This window comes from Limanda limanda, chromosome 19, assembly GCF_963576545.1.
Source record: "Limanda limanda chromosome 19, fLimLim1.1, whole genome shotgun sequence".
In the NCBI taxonomy this organism is placed as follows: Eukaryota; Metazoa; Chordata; class Actinopteri; order Pleuronectiformes; family Pleuronectidae; genus Limanda; species Limanda limanda.
In genome coordinates, this window is record NC_083654.1 from 9,874,180 (window position 1) to 9,895,603 (window position 21,424).

The 21,424-nt window shown below is 42.1% G+C and overlaps 1 protein-coding gene across 3 annotated transcripts; it reads right to left on the minus strand.

Moving 5' to 3' along the window:
- Positions 1–2,068: 2,068 nt before the first annotated feature.
- Positions 2,069–20,960, minus strand: tbc1d5 (TBC1 domain family, member 5). 3 transcript variants are annotated; one of them, XM_061092553.1, is made up of 23 exons: positions 20,894–20,960; positions 15,558–15,610; positions 15,108–15,226; positions 14,047–14,104; positions 13,779–13,887; positions 13,451–13,540; positions 13,114–13,188; positions 12,633–12,700; positions 12,417–12,519; positions 11,925–12,013; positions 11,702–11,752; positions 11,500–11,569; positions 10,588–10,760; positions 10,353–10,495; positions 9,484–9,590; positions 7,392–7,477; positions 6,457–6,764; positions 5,905–5,967; positions 4,640–4,860; positions 4,417–4,516; positions 4,092–4,171; positions 3,719–3,991; positions 2,069–3,296 (listed from the first exon to the last, which is right to left on the minus strand). In XM_061092553.1, exons 3-23 carry the CDS (start codon positions 15,205–15,207, stop codon positions 3,060–3,062), a joined length of 2,604 nt encoding a protein of 867 aa, XP_060948536.1. In that variant the 5' UTR covers positions 15,208–15,226; positions 15,558–15,610; positions 20,894–20,960; the 3' UTR covers positions 2,069–3,059. The 3 variants fall into 3 exon arrangements, with proteins under 3 accessions (XP_060948536.1, XP_060948535.1, XP_060948537.1); XM_061092552.1 differs by having other exon boundaries at positions 2,069–3,356; XM_061092554.1 differs by lacking the exon at positions 5,905–5,967 and having other exon boundaries at positions 2,069–3,356.
- Positions 20,961–21,424: the final 464 nt, after the last annotated feature.

Consider the following 21,424-nt stretch of genomic DNA (forward strand, 5'->3'; position numbering starts at 1 on the left):
GGTTTTGTGTACTGAACTACAAAAGAGAGATACACAGTATTTATACTGTGTGAAAAGTAATGTGCTCTCACTCAAAATTAAATTAAAATTAAAACAGAATTGAAACATTTTAGTTTAATGAGTATAATTAGCCAGGAGTTCTCAAAGTGGGGGCTGGTGACCACTAAGGGTTATTGAGGGGTTACAGAGGGTGTCTGGCAAAAAGTGAAATCATTTATTTTCACTATAATTTCAACCATATGTAACAAACTATGACTATGCCCCTGAATTTCTGACACGTCCTGAAGAACTAACATCTAAAACCACAAATGTTTGTCAAAGGGGGGGGGGGGGGGGGGGGTCTGTGGTGTAGTTTGTGTCAGTTATGAGGTCATTGAAGTGCAAAGGTTGAAGAACAACTGGTCAAGAATATGTAAAATTGTACAAATTCCTGATGAAAAATGTTGAACTTTTTCACAATATTCTAATTCTTTGAGCTGGACCCGCATTTCACTAAGCTGCTTACAGTTCCCAGCAATATCAAGTAAGTAGGGTGTTTTAACTTTGCACCTCTTGGACCGGTGCAGCCCCTCTACGTCTCTCATCCTTTTTGTCCAGACAGAAAAATCCTCCACTTCACCCTCTGAATACCATCTCACATACAGTATTCTATATTTTTCTATTTTCCTGAAGCCTTAGTTGTAATTATAAGAAAAAAAAACTGCCTCATCTCCATAACTCGAAATGTATACGCCTCTAGGGAACACAAAATGCTGTCATGTGCTTCATTTGTTTGCAAAACACTGTACAGTATTTTATTATGTAATATTCCTGAATTCTTTGCTGTGGAGCACATTTTAGCATAAGTTATTGATCCTAATTGAAAACATTCCAGTAAACAAGCTGCCGGCGCAGTAGACGATGCTCGGCTGTGGTGATCACCTTCCTCTTCAGTCAGGATGGAGACTAGAAATAAACTCGTTTTGAAATGAGATGATGTGTGTGTCAGTGTTTCGGCTGCAGGAGCTTCACGCTGACGGGCTTTCATTCACACGGACACGTGTCACGAGTCCTGCATTGACAAGACAGCTGGGGACACTCATCTGCTTTGTATGGGGAAATAAACCTATAGTGCTGTAGATAAAAGCTCCAGTAAGCCTCCATTTAGAGCTTCCCTGCTCAATAGAATTGACAGATGATTATATACACCATCTCAACCGACAGACCTGAGAATTATTCGGATCTTCTTTGTGACATTAGATCCGAGAGTTCATATTTTCACCTCTTTAGACTTTATCAGATCGTCTCCATCAGCAGGAGGAATTTCGCCAAGTTCTCATGCAACTGTAGATTGTGCACATCGATAAACTAGAGCCAGAATTATATTTTGATGCGCAATCTTGTTCACAAACAAACCAACCAAGAACCATACAGAGTTGAACAAATAAACTCCTTGGCAGAGATAATGAGATGATAATCACTTTGGTCCAGACTGAAATGTCTTAATAACCATTGGAAGAACTGCTCAGAATATCAATCTTACTGACTTCGGTGACACTGGCCCCATTAGGGTTTTCTTTTGTGGTGTAGAGGGAAGCGTCTACATCGATCTTACTTTCATCACTCTGTAGATATTTGTGCCACTATAAAACAAAATATAAATTTGTCTTGTTTTGTGGCTTATGGATAATTACCTGTTAAAATAATGACGCTTCCAACAGCCTTTGGTACTAATAAACAAATGTTAACCATGACAAAAAGTGAAATCAATATATTAGCTTATATTTGCATTAAACCCAAAGCATCACTGTCACTGAGATGCAAACAGGTGAGGTTTCTCCACACTCCTCATATATCTGGTGCTGTATCCATAATTCCACAATATCTGTGCAAACTCCATCTGAGGGATGGAGATTATGTGACATTCATAAAAGCTCGTCACCATCTTGTGTTGAGCTTTTCTTTGCAGTTTCTCGTGAACACGTAAGACAATAATATGAGTATTGATGAAATATGGTTGTAACTGTTCAGCCTGGATGGTTACACATAAAAGTTGGCAAGCAAAGCATTCCCCAAACAACTCGTTAGCTTCAGTGTGTAGCAAGAGCAATGTCACTTTATTGGTCTGGAGTTAATTATGCTGAACGTGCAGCTAGAGGGACATTCTTTGTGTGCGCTGCTTTACATGGTTTCCACAATGAACAACTTAGTTGTAATGTGAGAAATGAGAAGTGTCAGTTTCCACATTAAAATGTCCACATTGGGATCGATTTTAAAAACAAAAAAAGGGGGGGAGGGAAACAGGTGTATTTCATAATTTAATCATTTTATCCAGGAAACCAAATGTTTAAGGGTTAAAAATATTCTTTAAAAAAATCTGACAAAAAAAAAAAGGATAAGATCACAGAGTCAGGTTTTGTTTGGTTGAGAGAAGATCAATGGTCATAGGCACTGGTTTGGGAGGGGGAGAAAAGCTGCTCTCCCCGACTGACAGGAAAACGTTATCCTGTTGTTTTGAGAGTCAGAGGAGAGCGCCTCCTCTGTGAGGACGTAGACAAACATAAAAAACACAGACAGGCCAGATCTCCACATTGAGAAGAAAAGGAGTATGACACTCTATCAATACAGCAGGCTCGGGGGAAGAGTGTCCTTCCCCAACAGTAAACTGCAGTTTGAGGTCCAGCTTCTCAGAGTAATCATGTAGTGACATGGTTAAGCAGTACAGTGGCGCCCTCCCTCTGTGAAGCAGAGCACTACAATTAAATGAGTGACGGGACACAATGAATGAGGAGATGGGCATTAGGCAGATGAGAACGCATCAATATAGCATCAGCTCAGACGGGACTGAAGTGGCACAGATGACAGTTAAAGAGACAGAGTATAAGGTATTTGACTTAAAGTGTCACAGTCCACATGTGCAATATTCTAGCTGACAGCAGCTCCAGTGGTGATCCAACCAAATCTGCAAGGTTCCCCTCTCTGAGCCCGAGTCAGTTTTCTTTGATCACACCCTCAGGAGGGGGAGATGATACAGGAATAAGAAGAGGAAGAAGAAGAGGAATGAGGGCTGATTGGCTTGTTCACAGGTCGTTGGGGTTCACGATGGTGAAGTCAGAGTCCTTGCTGTGGGTGGAGCCCTCGTCCGGGCTGGAGGAGCCCGAGGTGATGGCGGCCATCAGCGGGTCGTGGAAGGTCCCGGCCTCGCCCTCGGGTTCCATGCGCACCGGGCCGCGCCCTCGCCTGATCGGAGGGGTCTGCTCAGCTGCGGACTGTTCTCCTCCGGCTCCTCCCCCCTCAGGAGCCTGCAGGTCACCATCCTGGGACACAAAGATGTAGTCGTCCCAGTTTTTAACCTCTGAGCCGTGGAAAGACGCCACCTGCACATCAGTTCAAATTGTGTGCATGAGTCAAAGCTGTAGTATTGCTCTCTGCTGCTCGTTTAGTCTTAAAGCACAAAGCAGTCAAGGGAGGGATGTGATTCTGTATCTGTGAAAATTTGACCAATAGGAAAACTGTACAAATCTCTGTACAATTTGCTTAAACCTTTGCTTTAAATCGAACTACATGAAAGCGATAAGATTTAAAAGAAGTATTAAATACTGAATCATAAGGTCAGACAATGAGAAAAACCTAAAACTAATCTTAAACACTGAGGGTTGTGTAGTTAATACTAATACAGCCAAAATAAGTGTTTGGCTCTTAATTTGAAAGCTCACAAGATGACTGATCAACTATTAACCTGTTGCTCAGGTGGAGTCGTGGCCTGCGCCTGCTCCTGCTCCTGCTCCTGCTCCTGCTCGTCCGTGCTCACGCTGCCGTCCAGATCGGAATCCCGGCTCGGCCTGCTGCTTTCTTTCTGTTGGTGGTCGCCATGGTGATTGATGGCAGCTCGAGCCTTTTCAGCAGCCGCAATGGAGGTGTAGTGATCATCGGCAATGGTGATCTCCTCGTTTTCCTCCGCCTCCAGCTGACTTTGGTTGAAGCGCAGCGCCCCCTTCAGGATGTCTTTTATCTGACAGGATCAAGGCACAAACCAGAAAAAGTTGCACATGGAAGAAGAGCATGATTACAAATAGAAAGCCTAAACATAAAGACATCTACACGGCACTCACCTGTTTGAGACCAGCTAATGACACCAGGACCTCATCCTCTTTCTCCAGGTTTTCTTGCAGAATAACTTCCTGGATTTTGCCTGTGGACATATAGTTAATGAGCTATGACATCATCCACGTGATACTTCTCAAATAATAAACACCTCTTGATTGGTTGAATATATAATCTGAACAACTTGGAGTCCGACATTATTCCCAATTATCAATACGATGGAATGTAACACGTTTTGTATACTTACACTGTCTGTAATCAACGGACCAACAGTGAAGCCAAATGAATGATTACTATGAATAATAATCGCAGCAGATCTACAGCTGAACTCACAGATGTGTGTGTTCATCATCTTGGCACAGAATTTGCTCATGGCTTCCAGGTCGTTGATCTGTCCCTGCAGGAAAGACACCTGGGCTTCCAGATCATCCTCCTATTGATAAACACACACAAGTACACACTCAGGTACACAAACGCAACAGATTAGAGAGGAAGACGGAGAGGAGAAGATGAAACACAACTCTGACAGGTGGGGAGTTAAAAAAAAGGGACAAACCGAACAGCTCAGCGACTCCTTCTTGCCCATGGTCTTGCTGTGGGAGCGGGAGCGAGTAATGTTGAAGAAAGAGTCTTTCTTGGTTGCAGAGAGCGGAGGTGAGGAAGTGCTGACGTCACTGCCTCTGGAGGGAGGAAGGGGCGGAGAGGCGGTGGACTGAGCCCGCCCACCAGAGAGACTTTCTATGCTCGGAGAGGAGCTAACCGTCCTGGAGCTTTGTCCTGAGAGAGAGAGAGAGAGAGCGAGAGAGCGAGAGAGAGAAAACGGAGGCAGAAGACGACAAGTTAACATAATGAGAATGAGGCACAATGAAGAGGCGAACTGGTTTAAATGTCTTTGTACTTAAAGAAATACTATTTATAGCTAAAGAATTTTAATATCCAATATTGAAATTAAAGAGTGGAAGGGTACAAGAAGAATGTGAAGCCTGGAGGAATAATATAAAGAGTTTTACAGTTTTTAATTCAAATCAAAAGATTGTTTTAAACTCTTTAATCAAATGTTCTGCATTTAAATTATACACAAATCCACTCAAATGGAAAAAAAAAGATAATTAAATTTGAAAATAAATTACTCTGTCCTTATTCTAAACTCAAATGATGAATACATTTATTTTAAAATTGAATACTAATTGACTTTTAGCATATCAATTTAACTGGTGCAAAGATGTGCAAGTCACCTGATGATTAAATTATGTCAAACCCAAGGAGCAGCTGCAGCAGCTCTGATTGGCCGGTGCTGATTTGTGAATTAGTCCTTATCATTCAAATGCAAATATCTAATACCATTTTCCATTTATTATTGTATTAACTAATTATAATTAAAGACTGCTGGTCTATAACTATTCTGGAGTCCATTGGCTAAGCAGAGGTTGAAAAAAAGATTGTGTTTGAGTTTCTGTGTAATTAAAGGGACACGTGAAAACTTGCAAACACGTGAGAGACGACAACAGCTATTTTTTAAAAAACAAAGCACATAGGAGCCTGATCACATGTTTAAAAGCAATAAAGGCTGAAAACATTAAAGTCCATGATGCCATCAGTCATTTCCACTGTTGAGGCAAGCTGTGATCTCCCTCTGCTGGTCACCCTTCGGTATCACATGCTGTGTCCATTTACTCCAATACTGTACTATTATCAAAGCAGCAGCAACAGATGACCAAACAGCGACAAACTTTACATGCAGACATGCAACAAGCACAGGCGAATGGCGGTGGAAGGACGGGCTTGGTGAATCACACAAGCGGTTGCCGTGGCAGCAGTTACCTTGTGTGTCAGTGTGAGTCGGGGTTGGGAGGGAGACCTGAGACACTCCACCTGAAACTGCATCTAACACAGGAGAGCCAACGCTGATGATGATGCCAAAGCCAAATAAACCAAAGACCAACCAGATCTTCACAATTACAAATAATATGCGAATTGCCTTTTCTTTTTTTTTAAATCTGAATTTAGATCAGTTCTTGAACATATGCATTAGTTTTGTTTTCAAATTATCCCAGTGGGTTCTGGTTTAAGGATCATCATTGGGTGCTACAGGCAAAGGAGCGGCTCTCCCTGCTAATGCAAACATAGCAGGAGGGTTGTCAAATAAAACAGAAAAAATATTGAAGAGGGGTGTGAATCGAGATTGTTAAATGAAAATGATGATTAATCGTGCAGTCCTTTTATTAACTGATATTCAGCTCATGTGTAATGGTGTTAATGTGAACATGCAGCTAATTCACCAGATAAACAACTGCAAACCAGACTCAGCAGATGAGTAGCTGCTTCTTCTAAAGTTGTACTGGAAGAAGATCCTGCACACATCCAGTCACTCACCTTTGCTGAGTTGGACGGGCATGCTCTCGGACTTGAGCAGGCGATAGTGCTGATTCTGGGCGTGGCTCTGGGTCTGCGATGGAGCCTTTGCTGACGGCGGCTCGGCGAGTGGGTGAGTCAGGGCGGGTGCAGGGGCCGAGGCGGGGGAAGTAGATGAGGAGGAGGAAGAGGAGGAGTGCACTTCGGTGTTGATTGGCGAGATCCCGCCGGACCCACCCAATATGGCCGGAGCGATCAGCTTCCTGCCAAAGCTCAGCAGGCTGCTGGAGACCTTGTTGATGTTGAGGGGGGCCGTTTTTGTACTGGAACTGGAAGTTGAGATGTACAGAGAGAGCAACACGTCAGCATCAAATCTAAGTCCTTTTCCAAGTCTTGGATTGTTTTCCTACCTTCCAGACTGATAGATATGTTATCCCTTTATATTTGGGTTAAGTTGTGTGTTGCAAAAATAGAAGCAGGGCCAATAAAAGACTCTTCAAAAAGTAAGATTTCAAAATCGGGTGTTCATTTTGTGGAGGGGTGGAGAATGACCCAGGGAAGAGCCCATTCATTTTTCTGTGCAGATCTGGTTCAGGAGTTTATTATTTATTTACATTCTTTAATATGGAGGGATAAGATTTTTTTCAAAATGTTCATTGATTTCTCAGAAAATAATATGTTGATCATTTTATTTCTCACAAATGTGAAAATGGATTATTAATTGAAATTTCTCCCTGTGAAAAACTGAACCCAAATTGGTATGGTAACCAATATGGCGGCCCACAAGGACACCATATCGGTAACCAATTAATATTTTTTACATAATGATTAGCCTAATATTTAATGGTTGTTTCTTTTGTCGAACTATTCTAGCCTGTTAATAAACAAGAAAACTCTTCGGTTGGACAACTTGTGTTTGTTTGTTTGGGAGAAGAACAACTGTGTGTGTATTTTACCGTGTCTTGTTCATCAGGTCAGCTCCCCTTGTTTTATAGTAATCCAGGTTCTGCTGAAACTGGTAGTTCACAGGTCGTGGGTTGTTCTACAACGTGAAGAACAGAGCAAACTCATTTCTCTGTGTCAACACAAAAATCTAAAATCCTTGCAGTGCGTGACAACACAGGAGAGTAAACACATCGACCTAGAATCTGTGTCCATGCATGACTAAGTAAACAACCCGTGTGCCTTGATGTCTCATGAGTAAACAAGCCACTCTCCTGCACCCACCCCCCACGTTAATGATGATGACGACCCCCCCAGGTGCAACTGTGACGCGGACCCGGTGCGACATGGTCATTCACCTGAGGTAAACACTGTCACGTTGGATCAGAACCTTCCTGGGGTTTCATCCCAGGGAGAGTAGTGGTCAGGAGTGTGGTGAGTTGTTGTGTTTGGGTTTATGAGTCAGTGGATGTGGAGGAGGAACACACGATGGCTTATACAGGGACGGGCAGGTGTTAGCTAAGGTCAAAGAACTGTTACATCCGATTAAAAGGCACACATGTCAGCGACCGCTCAGTTAAAAAAAGTGAATCTGAGTACGAGTAAGAGTGACGGAACAAGCCACCTGACTCTATGTGTGTGTGTGTGTGTGTGTGTGTGTGTGTGTGTGTGTGTGTGTGTGTGTGTGTGTGTGTGTGTGTGTGTGTGTGTGTGTGTGTGTGTGTGTGTGTGTGTGTGTGTGTGTGTGTGTGTGTGTGTGTGTGTGTGTGTGTGTGTGTGTAATTGCAGGAGAGAGGGAGAGTGAAAAAAGTGTGTTTAATGAAAAATATGCAATCTTCTATTAGGCTGCTGCATCCTGAACAGTGGTTTTGCGCTTTAACTATTTTCACATTAAACCAATTTTAGGCTCTTGAGGTAGCAGCATCTAGTTGTGATTTCACCGTCTGGCAGTCGAAACATAACAAATAATAATTCCACTATTGCAAAAAAGGAGCAGACGCCACAATAAAACAGTAACATTTTAACAACTAAAAGATTTTCTTCTCCAACAATGCATCCTTTTCCGACGACCTGGTCATGTTTGTGCAAAGATGGTGTATTGTGGTCAAAGAACTGACGAACTGACCCGCACACAACTGAAAATTAACCTAAATGTGATTTAAGCATCATCTGTAAAAGACAAGTGGCAACACGTAATGTCTCAGCTGGCTTGATTGAGCTACAGTATCTGAGGATTGTATCAGGTTCTTAAAAATCTTGTTAAACCACTTAAGTGGCAGAATTAACTTAGTGTGTGGATCAAAAGTTCTTGTGTGTGAGAACTGCATAGAATGTCCCTGTGTCTGCATGGGCAGTAACAACTTTATTGACGTGAGGGAGAAACAGAGCAAGCACAGGGCGAATAGCACTGCAGACAGATCCTCTAGGAATCAACAGAGCAAAACACTAACTAAGATGCTATTATGAGAGGTGTAAATTCGTTTTGGTTCATTATGAAGTTGTGGGAGGACAAATTAGAACATGGCCGTCCGCAAGAGTTATTAATGGGAAACTCTGAAATATTTGCAAGGCATCGTAAAGACAGGTTTCAGGTCTTAACTACCTTTAACTAAGTTTATTATACTGTATCTAGAGGCCTAATCATCATGTGTAATTGTTGTACATGTACGTGTGGAAATTCACCTTGCACACGTTTTGTGTATTTACTGTAAATGCCTTGATTTCATTAACATGTAACGACTGAAGTGTTTGGAAGCATGTCAGACAGTTTTAATTTCACTTTTAACCACCTAAACTTATTTTTTTTTAAAGATCAGTGAAGCTGCAAGACCTTTTCTTCTAATACATATCTCAAGTACCCAAGGTGAATCCAAAGACAACCTCCGGGAAAGTGTATATATTCAATATATATACAATTTTACTTTTAAAATTTCCTCGCCATTCTCCTTTTCAAATTGTGGCAGCTCGGGCATAAAGAAAGCGCCACAGTATAAAACCACAGAGGGACTTTTAGGGAAGACTGAAGTGTAACAAACAAACAATACAACTGTTACTCATGGACACAATATCAACATGAATACCACTTTTTCCTTTATAATTACTTACTTTGGGATCTCGGAGGAAGAGAGCCTTTTGGAGCAGAGCATTGATATCTCCTAGTGGAGGGTAGTGCATTAGCAGGCCCAGGCAGGTCTGGAAGTTACTAGCAATGACTGAAACAAGAGAATGAACAAATGCCGCATTAGTGAAAGTGACAACTGATGAACAATCTTAGTACAGAACGCCTTCAAATGAAGAATGTTATTTTCTTTGTCAAGGTCAGATTTTGACAGATTTCTAAAATGATCTTTTAAACTATATTAAATAGGCTGGTTAAGTCTTGAAGTTATGGCCCTCAGATCTTTTCAGGACGGGGACCAACCTAACTCTCAAACAGTATTAAAGTTTCCTTTGCAACGTTTGTATAGTATTTGTACTCTGACCCCCTAAAACACTATCGCATATACTACTGCAAATACAACGGTAGCTACAGCGCTACATTTAGGACACAATTGAGTCCAGTGTGTCAAAAATGATTTTAAGAATTCCCATCAGCCTTTGCAGAGCTTCTACAAGCATCCGTTTAGAGTAACCTGCAGAGAAGCACTTCTCTTATGAACAGCTCCTTGTTTGTTTTTCTCAAAAAAGTATTCTTAGACATGAAGTACAGGCTTATTGCAAAGCAAGAATTCAGTGATTGTGATTAAAAAATGACAAACCAGGGATGATGTTTGCCCTTGATCTAAAACCTACATTCTGCTTGTATCTATATATGGCAGCAATGATCTACTGTATTCTATTTCAAGCAAAATAACACAATTTGATTAAACGAGGTAGGGGAAATAACATTCTTCTAGTCTGGTGTTTCTTATGAGATATGCTGCAAAGACAACACGCGGCGTTATTGGATCATTTCAGTAACAAATGGAGCGTACGAGCATCCCGGATGTAGAGCAGCATGGCCACAAAGATGTAGTCCACCAGGTCCAGAGTGATGCTGTCGGCAAACAGGGCGTCCCACACCACCAGCAGGTCCTGGAGCGGGAACTCACGACCAAACAGTAGACGCACCCACCGGCTGACGGACACAAAGATGGAGAAGCTGAGTGTATTTGTGCACAGGGTGAAGAAAAGGTTCAGACATATGGAGCTAAAGGTGTGGCTACTGACATGCCATATATTTGTGGGGCTATCTCCAGCCGGTTTACGTGCATGTGCAGCTCCACGTCGTGCTTCTTCACCAGCTGGTCCTGGATGCGGTTAACTTTGGTCACTATGGCAACAGATGGTCCTGAGTCCTGGGGCCGAGCGAACGGGATGCTGGTCAGCATCTCCTCCTTACCCTTGAGGAGGAGATCATTATGTAATTAGCGTATATTATATAAACCTACAGCTGCAGCATCTGTGGCCAATTTATAACAATTTAACAGGTGAAAAGGGGCCAATGAAATGATTCCTTTAGGGAGGGTAGACAACTGTCTGGGTTGGACCAGTTTACTTTATGCAGGTTTTTGCTGCTTAAATAGTAGGACCATGTTTGTCATGCTAAGGATTTATTGATATCAAGTCACTAATGATATTAATGGTCTGCATTTTTCTATAATAGCAGTGCAATGTATTTACTTTTAATAATCAACTAATAGATTTAGTTGTCAATGACGGAGATCTCGATTACAATGCGAGATGCAATATGAACCCTGACGCACAAGGATTCAGGGGACAGGATGTGCTGCATAAACACAATCCGGAGTAACTCTATCTTATTAATACCAGCCTCACTGTTGAACATTTACCACTGCTCTGAGTTCAAATTAAAAGGCATCCAAGTGGGAAAACACAGTGGCTTTTGAAACTGAATTGGTTTGTCACTAAAGTTAAGAATGACAACAATTGTTAATCAGCAACAGCAAATCTAAAAAACACAGCTATTTTCAGGTTTTCTTTTGACAGCTGATCAGTTTTAAACTTTACAGGGGAGTACCAGAATGAATACATGCCATTAATATTAATGAGTTAAAACTGTGTTGTAATGCACAAACAATTATGACATCTGTGAAAAGCAGATCTTCAGATCAGACTGACCTTCCTGACTTCTCTCTCGAAGCTGGAGAACCACGGCTCTGCTGTATCCATTAGCTGTGAGAACATGGCACTACAGACAGAGTCGTATTAATGAGTTTGTGTGGATGTGTGTATTGTACGTGGAGGTGAGATAAAATTATGAGAAAACAAAGAAGTGATCATTCCCATCACATATTTATCAATTCTTTAAGGCAGTACTCACTAGGCATCGTGCTCCAGGTACTCTGGGTTCAACAAACACTTCATCTCCTCACTGTAGAGGGGGGAAAACAAACAGATCACTTAGATTGATCCTTCCCCAGATAAACACAAAACTATTTTGGTTTCTGAAAAAGAGCACAAGCTAGTGAAGCCCAGGAGGGTCTGAGGGTGTTTATGACAACGAACAGGTGAAAGTTTCCGGTTCACCGCAGTGAGGAGCTGACCTGGGGCTGGCCGTCTCGCTGGCATGCTGGAAAGCTTGATGATCGCAGTGCAGCACGAACACTATGGGAGCCAGCAGCTCATGCATCCCCTGCAGACGGACGGGAGGAGACAGAGGTAGAGGGAGTGGAAGGCGTGAGAGGGCAGGGGGAGGGAGAAAATAGGGCTCATTTGTGGTCAGTCCTTCTTTAATGGTGATGCACGAGGTATCTAATCCATGACGACAGCCTTAATTTAGATATTGTTAGCCACTGCCCGGCCATATGTCACTTCCAGTTTGCAAAAAAAGATGCTGTAGCAGACTATTTATTCGCTGGCACCTGTTACAGAAACTGATAATGATTAGGTTACAAAGGCATTTTGTTCTTTTGTGTGTAGACACTGGGTGCTGAGACACAAGCACACTATCAGCATCCAGAAGAAACAACAATGTTCAGACTTCAAACCTTTCAGTTCAGTGAATCAGGTGTAAGGGACAAAGTACCTGTTCGTACCTGTTTATACAGTAACTGTTCATTTTCTCTGGCATAACAGAAGAGAATGTCCGTCAGCTTGGTCCTCACATCCTCATCCTGGAAGTAACGGATCTCAGGGAACCTGATGGAAATAGGTTTAAACTTTTTTATTTGAAAACGATAGCGAGAGAGCAGGTGTGTTTAAATCATTCTGACCGCAACTAAATATATAAATAGAAAGATGATGACACTGACGTTCTCAACACATCCTGTTTGACCATCCCCTTCAGCTCTTTATCCTGGAAGAACTTGTTCCACAGACTCTGGAAATCGAAGGAGAAAATAAGACAGGGTCAAAGACCGCAAAATACTTGAGTACATACATGAGAAACTTACTGAACTGCAACTACAACAAATATGACATTTTTCCATTTTTAAGATGATTAAAGATGACCTGCTGTACTGACTAAAAGGATTTTAAAGTAATCACTAGTAACTAACAGAGCCTAAATGTTGGTGTGTCAATGTTGTCTCTATAATTATACCATCTGGGGTTTTTTCAGCTAATTCCCTGTTACTTGTCTAAAATATGTTGTGTTACTCTTATGTCTTGGTAAAATAGTATGCAAATTATGATAATTTATTTATTTTATGTATTTCTTTATTATAAATTCCAACATGCAAATATGAAACAACCGACAAGCAAAGCAAGATGGAGACAAACACACAAACTTACCCCCTCATCCTGAGACAGAGGGTTATTGACCCCCAGGTCCTGCTGGCCTGCAGCCTTGCGAGGGTTAGTGATGTGCTGAGACAAAAGAATGCAGAACAGATCAGTGAGCACAGCTCATTTGTCTGCATGTGCGACCATATTGTGACCTTACTATCCTTCAGTGTAGCTGAATAAAGTTATATTTAGTTTGAAATATCTGTGACTGCTGACATTGCAAAATAATTCAGCTGATAATTTACGCCTCAATGCTCCACAAATTACAGCTGAATCCCCAAAAGCTACTGCAACCTATTTTCTCATCACGGTGCAGGAATTGGCCACAGAGTGGTGCTCTCACCGTGTCTTTGATCTTCTCATACTGGGCCCGGAGCTCTTTGGTCTTGTTGATCCACTGCCCCTTGTCTTCAGGAAGAGCCTCCAGGTACAGCTGCAGACACAAAGTTATTTAATGCTACCTACAAGAATTTATATCTCTCAGAAGTCATAAGCCTACACAAATTGGACACTTTCAAAACTAAACTCTGGGCTGCATTTTCCTCCCAAACTAAAAAGAAAAAGAAAAAGCCCTGCAAGATGCCAGGAATGCAGACTTTTCTGAAGCAGGGAAATTGGCAAAGCCCCTTTAATCAAACTCGATAGGACTGCTTGATCCATTTGGCAGTTACCTTCCAGCAGACGCTCCGAAAGCGGCTGCTCCTCAGTTGACCGTTGATGCCTGCCTGCCGGATCCTGGCCAGGTAATTACTGTTGAGGAACAGGTTGTCCCATTCATTCCTGTGCAAGGGAGTGAAGGCAGAGGACCAGGAGATTTATGAGCGTCTCATCCCAAATTGGGCACAGCATTCCATCTGAAGTGTCATCCAGCAGCAAAAGCTGAGCTGTGTGTTGGACCAGGAAAAGCACTCACACACTAAACTACAGGAAAACACTCACCTGTATGAGAGGAAGGTTGACTGAGACTGTGAGTAACTGCTGCTGTCAAGAGATCCTCCTGTTAAAACAGGCACAGACACAACCACAAGGGGGTGATATAAACATCCAGTGATGAGGAGCTAAAAGTTGACATCAATAATCTTTAAAGCTTGCGAACACAGGCCCATATAGAACATAACCTTTGAAAACCATCATGACAAGCTGGCCTGTCTACTGCTACCTAACAACACATGATTTATTTTCTGAGCTTCTTTTTTCCAAGTCATGCAGGAGATGCAAAAGTGCCGGAAGCAGGAAAAGTGACAGCCCAAAGTAATTCTCTTTGTCTTTATTGGTGGGTAATAAGTCTAATTTGGCCTGCAGGTGAACACACATCCAAGTCATGGAGCTGTCTATCAACATTAGTTACAGGAGTAGATCATTCCACAGGGACACTCAGCATGAATATTCATCAGTTCCACAACATGTCAACCCCCAACATTATCTCTCTCTCACGCGTAAACATAAAAACACCTCAGCCCGGGGGCGTCGCCAGCCATGTCTGTGACTCACAGTCAGCTCCTAAATTTATTTTATTATCTCTTCATATCTACTACTTCAACTTATTGTGACTGTGTTTTGCTCTCTGTAGCTTGTCTACTGAAAGGAGCCTGCGTTAGGGCGCCTGACACGAAAACACAACAGATACGCAAAAAGAGAATAAGCACTAATAAGTTATGGTCTGCTTTCAGACATGCACTGATCTCCAGATAATCTCCTGACATTGTCTAAAGGAGCTGTGTGTTAGAACGAGTGTCAATTTGCAGTAAACAAAAACCTGTGATCTAAGCAGCGGAATTTATACTCAAGCCTCCTGCATGCTGCACCCCCCCTCACCCTAACGCTCCAGAGATTTCTGCTAGTTCTAATCACGTCTGACCAGAGAAGCTCCCACTGCATTCTTTTGTAGGTGAAAAGCAACTCTGGAGAAAGTTCAGACCTTCTCTGAAAACAGCTAAAATTTCCCAAAACGCTAGTCTTTCAACACATTGCATGAAAACGGGAAATGAAGGTTGACATACTGCTGCGGTTCTTGTTGAAATTTTGTAGCGGGTCAAACCCCGTCTCCTGCTGCTCTTCTGTCTGGAGCGGATGGCGAGTTTCAAAATTGGGATGCTGCATGGCCACGAGCCAGCCGGACCTTGAGGATGAGAAGAGACAAATAAAACCCCAAATTAAATCACAGCAGGGTAGTAAAAACTGAATAACATGTAAAGAAGAGACTACCAGATCTACAGACGAACATCTCCAGTGATGCATGACTTTTGACCACTGACTCCACTGATAAGGAGACTGACCTTCAGTCAGAGAATTTGCTGACAGTTAACTCCCCCTTTAAGTCTTTTTGAAGTGGAGTGCTGATCTATAGCCTAACTCTAGCCGACCCCTGACCCTCTCCAGAAATAGCCGCTGTGATCGGTAAAATATCCCCATCAGTGAAATCCCACTTGAACCATTATCACAGCACTTACTGTCACAGCCTGGTTATTCTCCACGGCACAAGACTCAGAAGAAAAGGATGATTCTGCAAGAGGAAGAAACAATAATGAAAGTTAGAGGGGGACAAGGGTCTTCAATCACTTTGTCATTAGTCAGCAGAAATAAACACAGCTGTTTACTGTTCTTAACTCCAGTGATAAGACACGACACAAGGTAGCCTTAGAATCAATGAGCTACTCGATAATAAATCCACCATTTAAACATCACATTCCTTTAGCATTGGTGTCAGCATTGACGCTGCACAGCAAGGTGGTTCCTGGTTCGAATCCCAGCTTGGGGTGTCTTTCTGTGTATAATTTGCATGTTGTCTCTGCCTGGGTTTTCAATTGGTTCCTCCCACAGTCCTGAGACGTCAGACTGGGTGTAAATTGGTGTGTGTGAATGGTTGAATGTCTCCTGATGTTGGATATACTGGTGACAAGTCCAGGGAGCCTCTCGCCCAGTGTCCAGTTCCTTTCATGAGTGGTACAGATAATGAATGGATACATCAGACTTTTAACTAATAAACACATACATGTCAAAAAGCTTTTGTTACATTTGTGACTTTTATCAAAGTGGTAACATATTTCCCACCTTTTGCATTTAACAGAACAGCATCAAATAAAACCAAGACACTGACGACAGTCGGTGAAGAACGCTTGACAAGAGCCACTTGAGGTGCCTGATGCTCCACCGTGCTCACTGTGATATATTAAACGTAAGGAGTAATACTAATGAGGTCATTAAGTCTGCAAATTAGTGTGTTAATTAAATATTCTGATGTCAACAGCCTTGTCTTTGCATAACATAAACACAACAGCGAATCTGAAATTGTATTAACCATTTCAGGAAAATCCATCGTTTCTTATAAAATGCAAATATACCGCACAGTTACTCGGGTAGTAATTTTAAATCAGTGCCACCAGACCTTTGCAAAGACAGTCATGATAGCTACAACAACCAATCACATCTAATCAGACGTCTAACCAACGAATCAGATCACAGTTCAAAGAGGTGAGGAGTTTGTAACAGTTAACCCTGTCAGATACTTGAATAAACAACTGATGACACCATGTGCTCATGTAGAAAAGAGTCTAGAGAGAAGTGAGGTAAAAAATTGACACCAATTGATTAACTGAAAAACAGATCATTAGTTTTGATTATTTCTATAATATATTAAGCAAAGTACAGAACATTCTTTGGTTTCAGCTTCTGTAGTATCAGTCTGCTTTTTATCCTTATAAAATAGCCTTATTTTCTAACTGAATTGATTCTAGACCAAGAACAGACGGTTTATCAGTTCATTTATTGAGAATTAATCTGCTGATCTGTTTCAGTCTGGTTCTGGTCTGATTTACTACTTTATTTTAGGATCCATGTAAAAATCAGTATCGTAATAATCTCAGGGTCTTTTTTAATAGTGACAAATCATGCGCTAAACACAAATACCAATTTTTAAAGTATATGCAAGAAAACAGATCCCAGCTCTGAGAAAAGTTTAACTTTCTCGTTGAGACATCACAATTTAGGTTAACCACCATTTCTGCCTGCGTTCTTTATCCGGCTTGAGATTATTCCTATGTTTATGAATATGGTTAGCCTAATACACAGGCCTACAGAATAGCAAGCTTCCAGTGAGCATTATGATTTTTTTTTGCTTATAAATTGTGGAAATAACACAACAAAGGCATCTCTTAAACCTATTAACCATGTGAATGGAAAACCGCTCTATAAATCAGCTACACATGCCATCAAAATAGAAATTATTTTATATGCATAATGTATGTGCCTGTTTTGTTAGGAAACATCTGTTCTCCAGGAAGACTAATGCTCTCCTTAAGTCAGCGCGCTTTTCCTCCCTTCCCTCATAAAAACCACATTATACCATTAAATAATCGGAACTAATCCACAACTGTAGGGAAAAAACAGAGGAATGCTGTGACTGTCTACCTCCAATAATAGCCTGTCTTTCAGTTTGACTGTAAAAGATCAGCATGAAAGATATAAAAGTGGGCAACCATAAATACAAAAGTCGCCACCACTCTCACGGAGTGATAATTCACATTAGCACTATATCTGTCATATATTTGACCTACATGAAGAATCAAAATATATTTTAAGACTCTCTCTTTCCCGGAGGCCTGCAGACACATCCAGCGCTTTGTCCCTTCTTTCTAAAAATAAAAACTCTTTCTGAGGAGGCGTTTACAGATCCGTCTGTGTTTTGAGGAGGTATGTCCTGTGTGTGGGTGTGTGGGTGAGAAAGTCTTTGTGAGCGAGTGAAAGATGATGCGGGTGAAAGACTCAAGGCTTTGCCGCGTTGGCACAGTCTCGCCTGGAGCAGAGTCTTCTCTTAGCCTTCTGCTGCCTTCATTACTTCTTCAACGACATCCCAAACTTTACTACAGTACATAATAATCAAGGCAAATTAGCTTCTGCATAATTTACTCCACGGCACCTGGAGACACCTCAATAATTCAAATCACGAATCTTTCATGCAATAATCAAATCAATACATAATGAAATGCATAAATAAATCAGCAGACAAATAACACCGCGTCCATCTGTTCTGAAGTCGAGGATCTGTTCCTGAGATTTACAGCTCAACAGCCCATGATGCTGAATTCAAATAAATCATTTGGTAACATACATTAACACCTCTTTTTAAAAGGTAACACCTCAAGTCTGATTATGAAGGTAGAATGTCAACATTTAGGACTACATCAAGCATACAAGGTCTGATGGCCTGGCTTCAACAATATACCTTCAATAATTCGTATCAACTTATGCTGCATAATACCTCACTCTCCCTTTCCTTCTACACACATTCAATATTAAGAGGAACAACACATATCACTGGATTTGAGTCAAAAACCTTCCTCCACTTCTGTTTTTTTTTTTTCTTCCAAAGGTCAGGCATCATCACATTCTCCAGTGTCGTGAGAATATTTTAGAGCTGCTTCTCATCTGTAAAGCAACGGAAGCAAGACGTTCACTTTCATTTTGGCAGCCGTGTTGATAAAGTAAAAGCCGTTCTCTCTCTTTAAAGCTTAGAGGCAGGATTTGGTCATGTATTGGCACTAAAGAACTGTGAGGTGAAATAAAAAAAAACAAGAAAAAGCTTGTTGCCTAAAAGCACAAAGGCTAAACTATTCAGAAACTAAACCCTGATTAGTCAAGCCAAGTGTGTTAAATGTTTTTGCTGACGTGATCTGTAGAATTTCCATTTAGAGATGTAGCTAGATGTAATGTAGTTCGCCTGAAATGAACAGGCCGCAGCCTTGTTTTCAGCCCTAGAAAATGCCTTCAATCATTTCCCAGTCTTTTAAGGATTCACTTAAAACATTAGTCAACAGCTGAACCGGTCCACTTGTCTTTATTTAGCTAAACCATTACCAGAGAAATCTAATCTAGAATAGATTCAGGAAAAGACACAGAACACGGATTTAGCAAACCAGCGGTGAGAGAGATTGCTGTTTAGTCAAAGTCAAACACCCCAGCTAAACAAACTCACATGTCTCTACTTCTGCACACAGTGAGAGCCCAGGAGCCTTCATGGTGGTCACATGCTCCACGAGAGGCGGAGAACATGCTTAGGGACCTCAACCTTGGAAAATTACTGTGAACTTGCAGGGTGCTGACTGTGTATGAAATGAAACCTGTCTGTATACAAGTTACCAGAGCAATGGTGCAAAACCTGTGGGGTGAGGGCGCCTGAGTCACAAGATACATGTGAAGCATGGAATGTTTTTCCTTTAATCCGAGGTTTTTTCCACCCTGTGGATTAATCAATGCTATTACCTCCAGGGGGCTCTCCAGACTATTCAAACTAGAATGGAGAGCAGCAGAGAGCCTACTTATGCCAAGGCCCTTAAATCTAATCAAGCTGAACCAGATTTCACACACTCAAGGTATCAGCCATCAAAATCCATGAATCCATGAATTAATTTACCTGGGACAACAGAGAAAATGTATTAAAAAAAAGCTCTTTCTTGCAATAAAATTAAGTAAAATCTGGATCTGCACCCACAATTCAATGGGTTCTTCCTTGACCTGTATTGCACTCTTCCACCAATTGTGTGGAAATCTGTAGGTTTCGCTTGTACAAACTCTGGAGAATGTCCAGACCTAATTCTCCTGAGATCCTCTGCAGGACGTATGCAGTTGAAAACACAAAACTCCTTGGAGGAACTACAAACCAGGTTTGGATTCAATTGTACTGCAATGTGGCAACGTTGAAGTGGAAAAGAAAATTCTGAGTGCAGAAATACATTTAGTTGTGCGGAGGTGGCCTGATAAAACAAAGTGCAGGGGGGTCACTCCGGTGAAACCACTCAACAACCTAATAACTTATTCAACCTGTGCACAGAGGTGTAAAACAGCTTTGTTTTAACAGGTCACAAGCCAGTACTGTTGGGCATCGCTGCACTAAAGAAGAACAAGGAAGGAACTATCCAACTTCCAGGAACACGGTGATGCTAAAGCTCAGCGAATACAACAATTTTGAATTTGAATAACCCCAGCACTGATTTTAGTACTTGTACTTCCTGTCACTGCAAGTGTGTTGTATTGCAGCAAATGTGAATTTCGTGTTCCCCTCTGGACTTTACGGGTTTACAACACAACCTCGACTTCCCTTTAGGCTTCAGACAGTCACACTGTTCTCTGGCATCACCTTCATTCAGTATTACTAGTAGTAGTATTGTTGTTACGTGTACAGTGAACTATTATGGAGAGGTGTGACAAGGCATTAAACCGTGCAGACAGCCAGTGTTAGCTTTTCCCCACAATCCGCACTGCCCTTAAACCCATCACGCAAATGTGTTAGCCCACGGTGGCGCCGAGCTACAACTGCACCTGTAAACATTAAAGTCCCACTTTTGATTCAAGTTATTTCAAATCGTGACTCGCAGCCAGCCAAAAGCACACAGTGTCCCATGCACCACGGTCGGTGACAGGCGGAGGGATTATCGATGCAGGCGGAGGAGGAGGCTGCCGGAGGAGGCACAGAGCCAAACAGCAGCTAAGCTAACTTGCGTCTCGTTAGCTAGTGAAGTGAACGCAGGCTAACTTAGCTGAATGACACCGCGGGTACATGGCGGTGGAGCCCGGGGAAGACACCCGGCAGCGGGTCAAGCTAATGTGACGTTAGCCGCCCGGGTGTTAGCGAGCTGCTCACCGACGGGGCCTGTCGCTACTTCCCATAACACACGCAGCTGCAGCGGAGAAAAGCTCCCTCCGCTCCCCGGAGCCCGGAGGAGTGCGCCCGGGGTCCCAGAGGAACACAGCCCGGTCAGCGGGGAACAGACTCCCGGTGTGGGTCAGATACCTGTGCTCGGTTCACGCAGGACTCCTCATTCTGCCTCGTCGGCTCCTCTCAGCTGGTTTGTAAACAGTCGCGGGTCAGGCGGATGTGCTTGAACACCAGCTGACTGGTCACGTGACGGGGCCTCTGTCTGCAGGTAGCACTTCATCCACTGTGGGCCAACGCGCTCCAGGTTATAGACGTGGCCCCAGAACTTCCTTTCAACTCTGCAATATATTTCATTTTTGAATCTGTACGACGCTCAGATGCTCTATGTTTATATTGTTTCCTGTTTTTTGTGTGTTGGCCTTTACAAAGCTGAAGTTAACCGTTTTTTTCAGGAAGTAACTGTGCCCACTATTATTTTTGAAGTATTTTCATCCAACGCTACCAATTTACATTTTACTATTTGTTTTTGTATCGGGTTGCTATTTACCTCTTACTTTTTCAAAACATATAAAAGATGCAACAACATTGAAATTAAAAAAAATGTTAGCTGCATCCCAGCCATTGTCAATGTTTACATAGTTAAACATCAATAAACTAAACAAATAT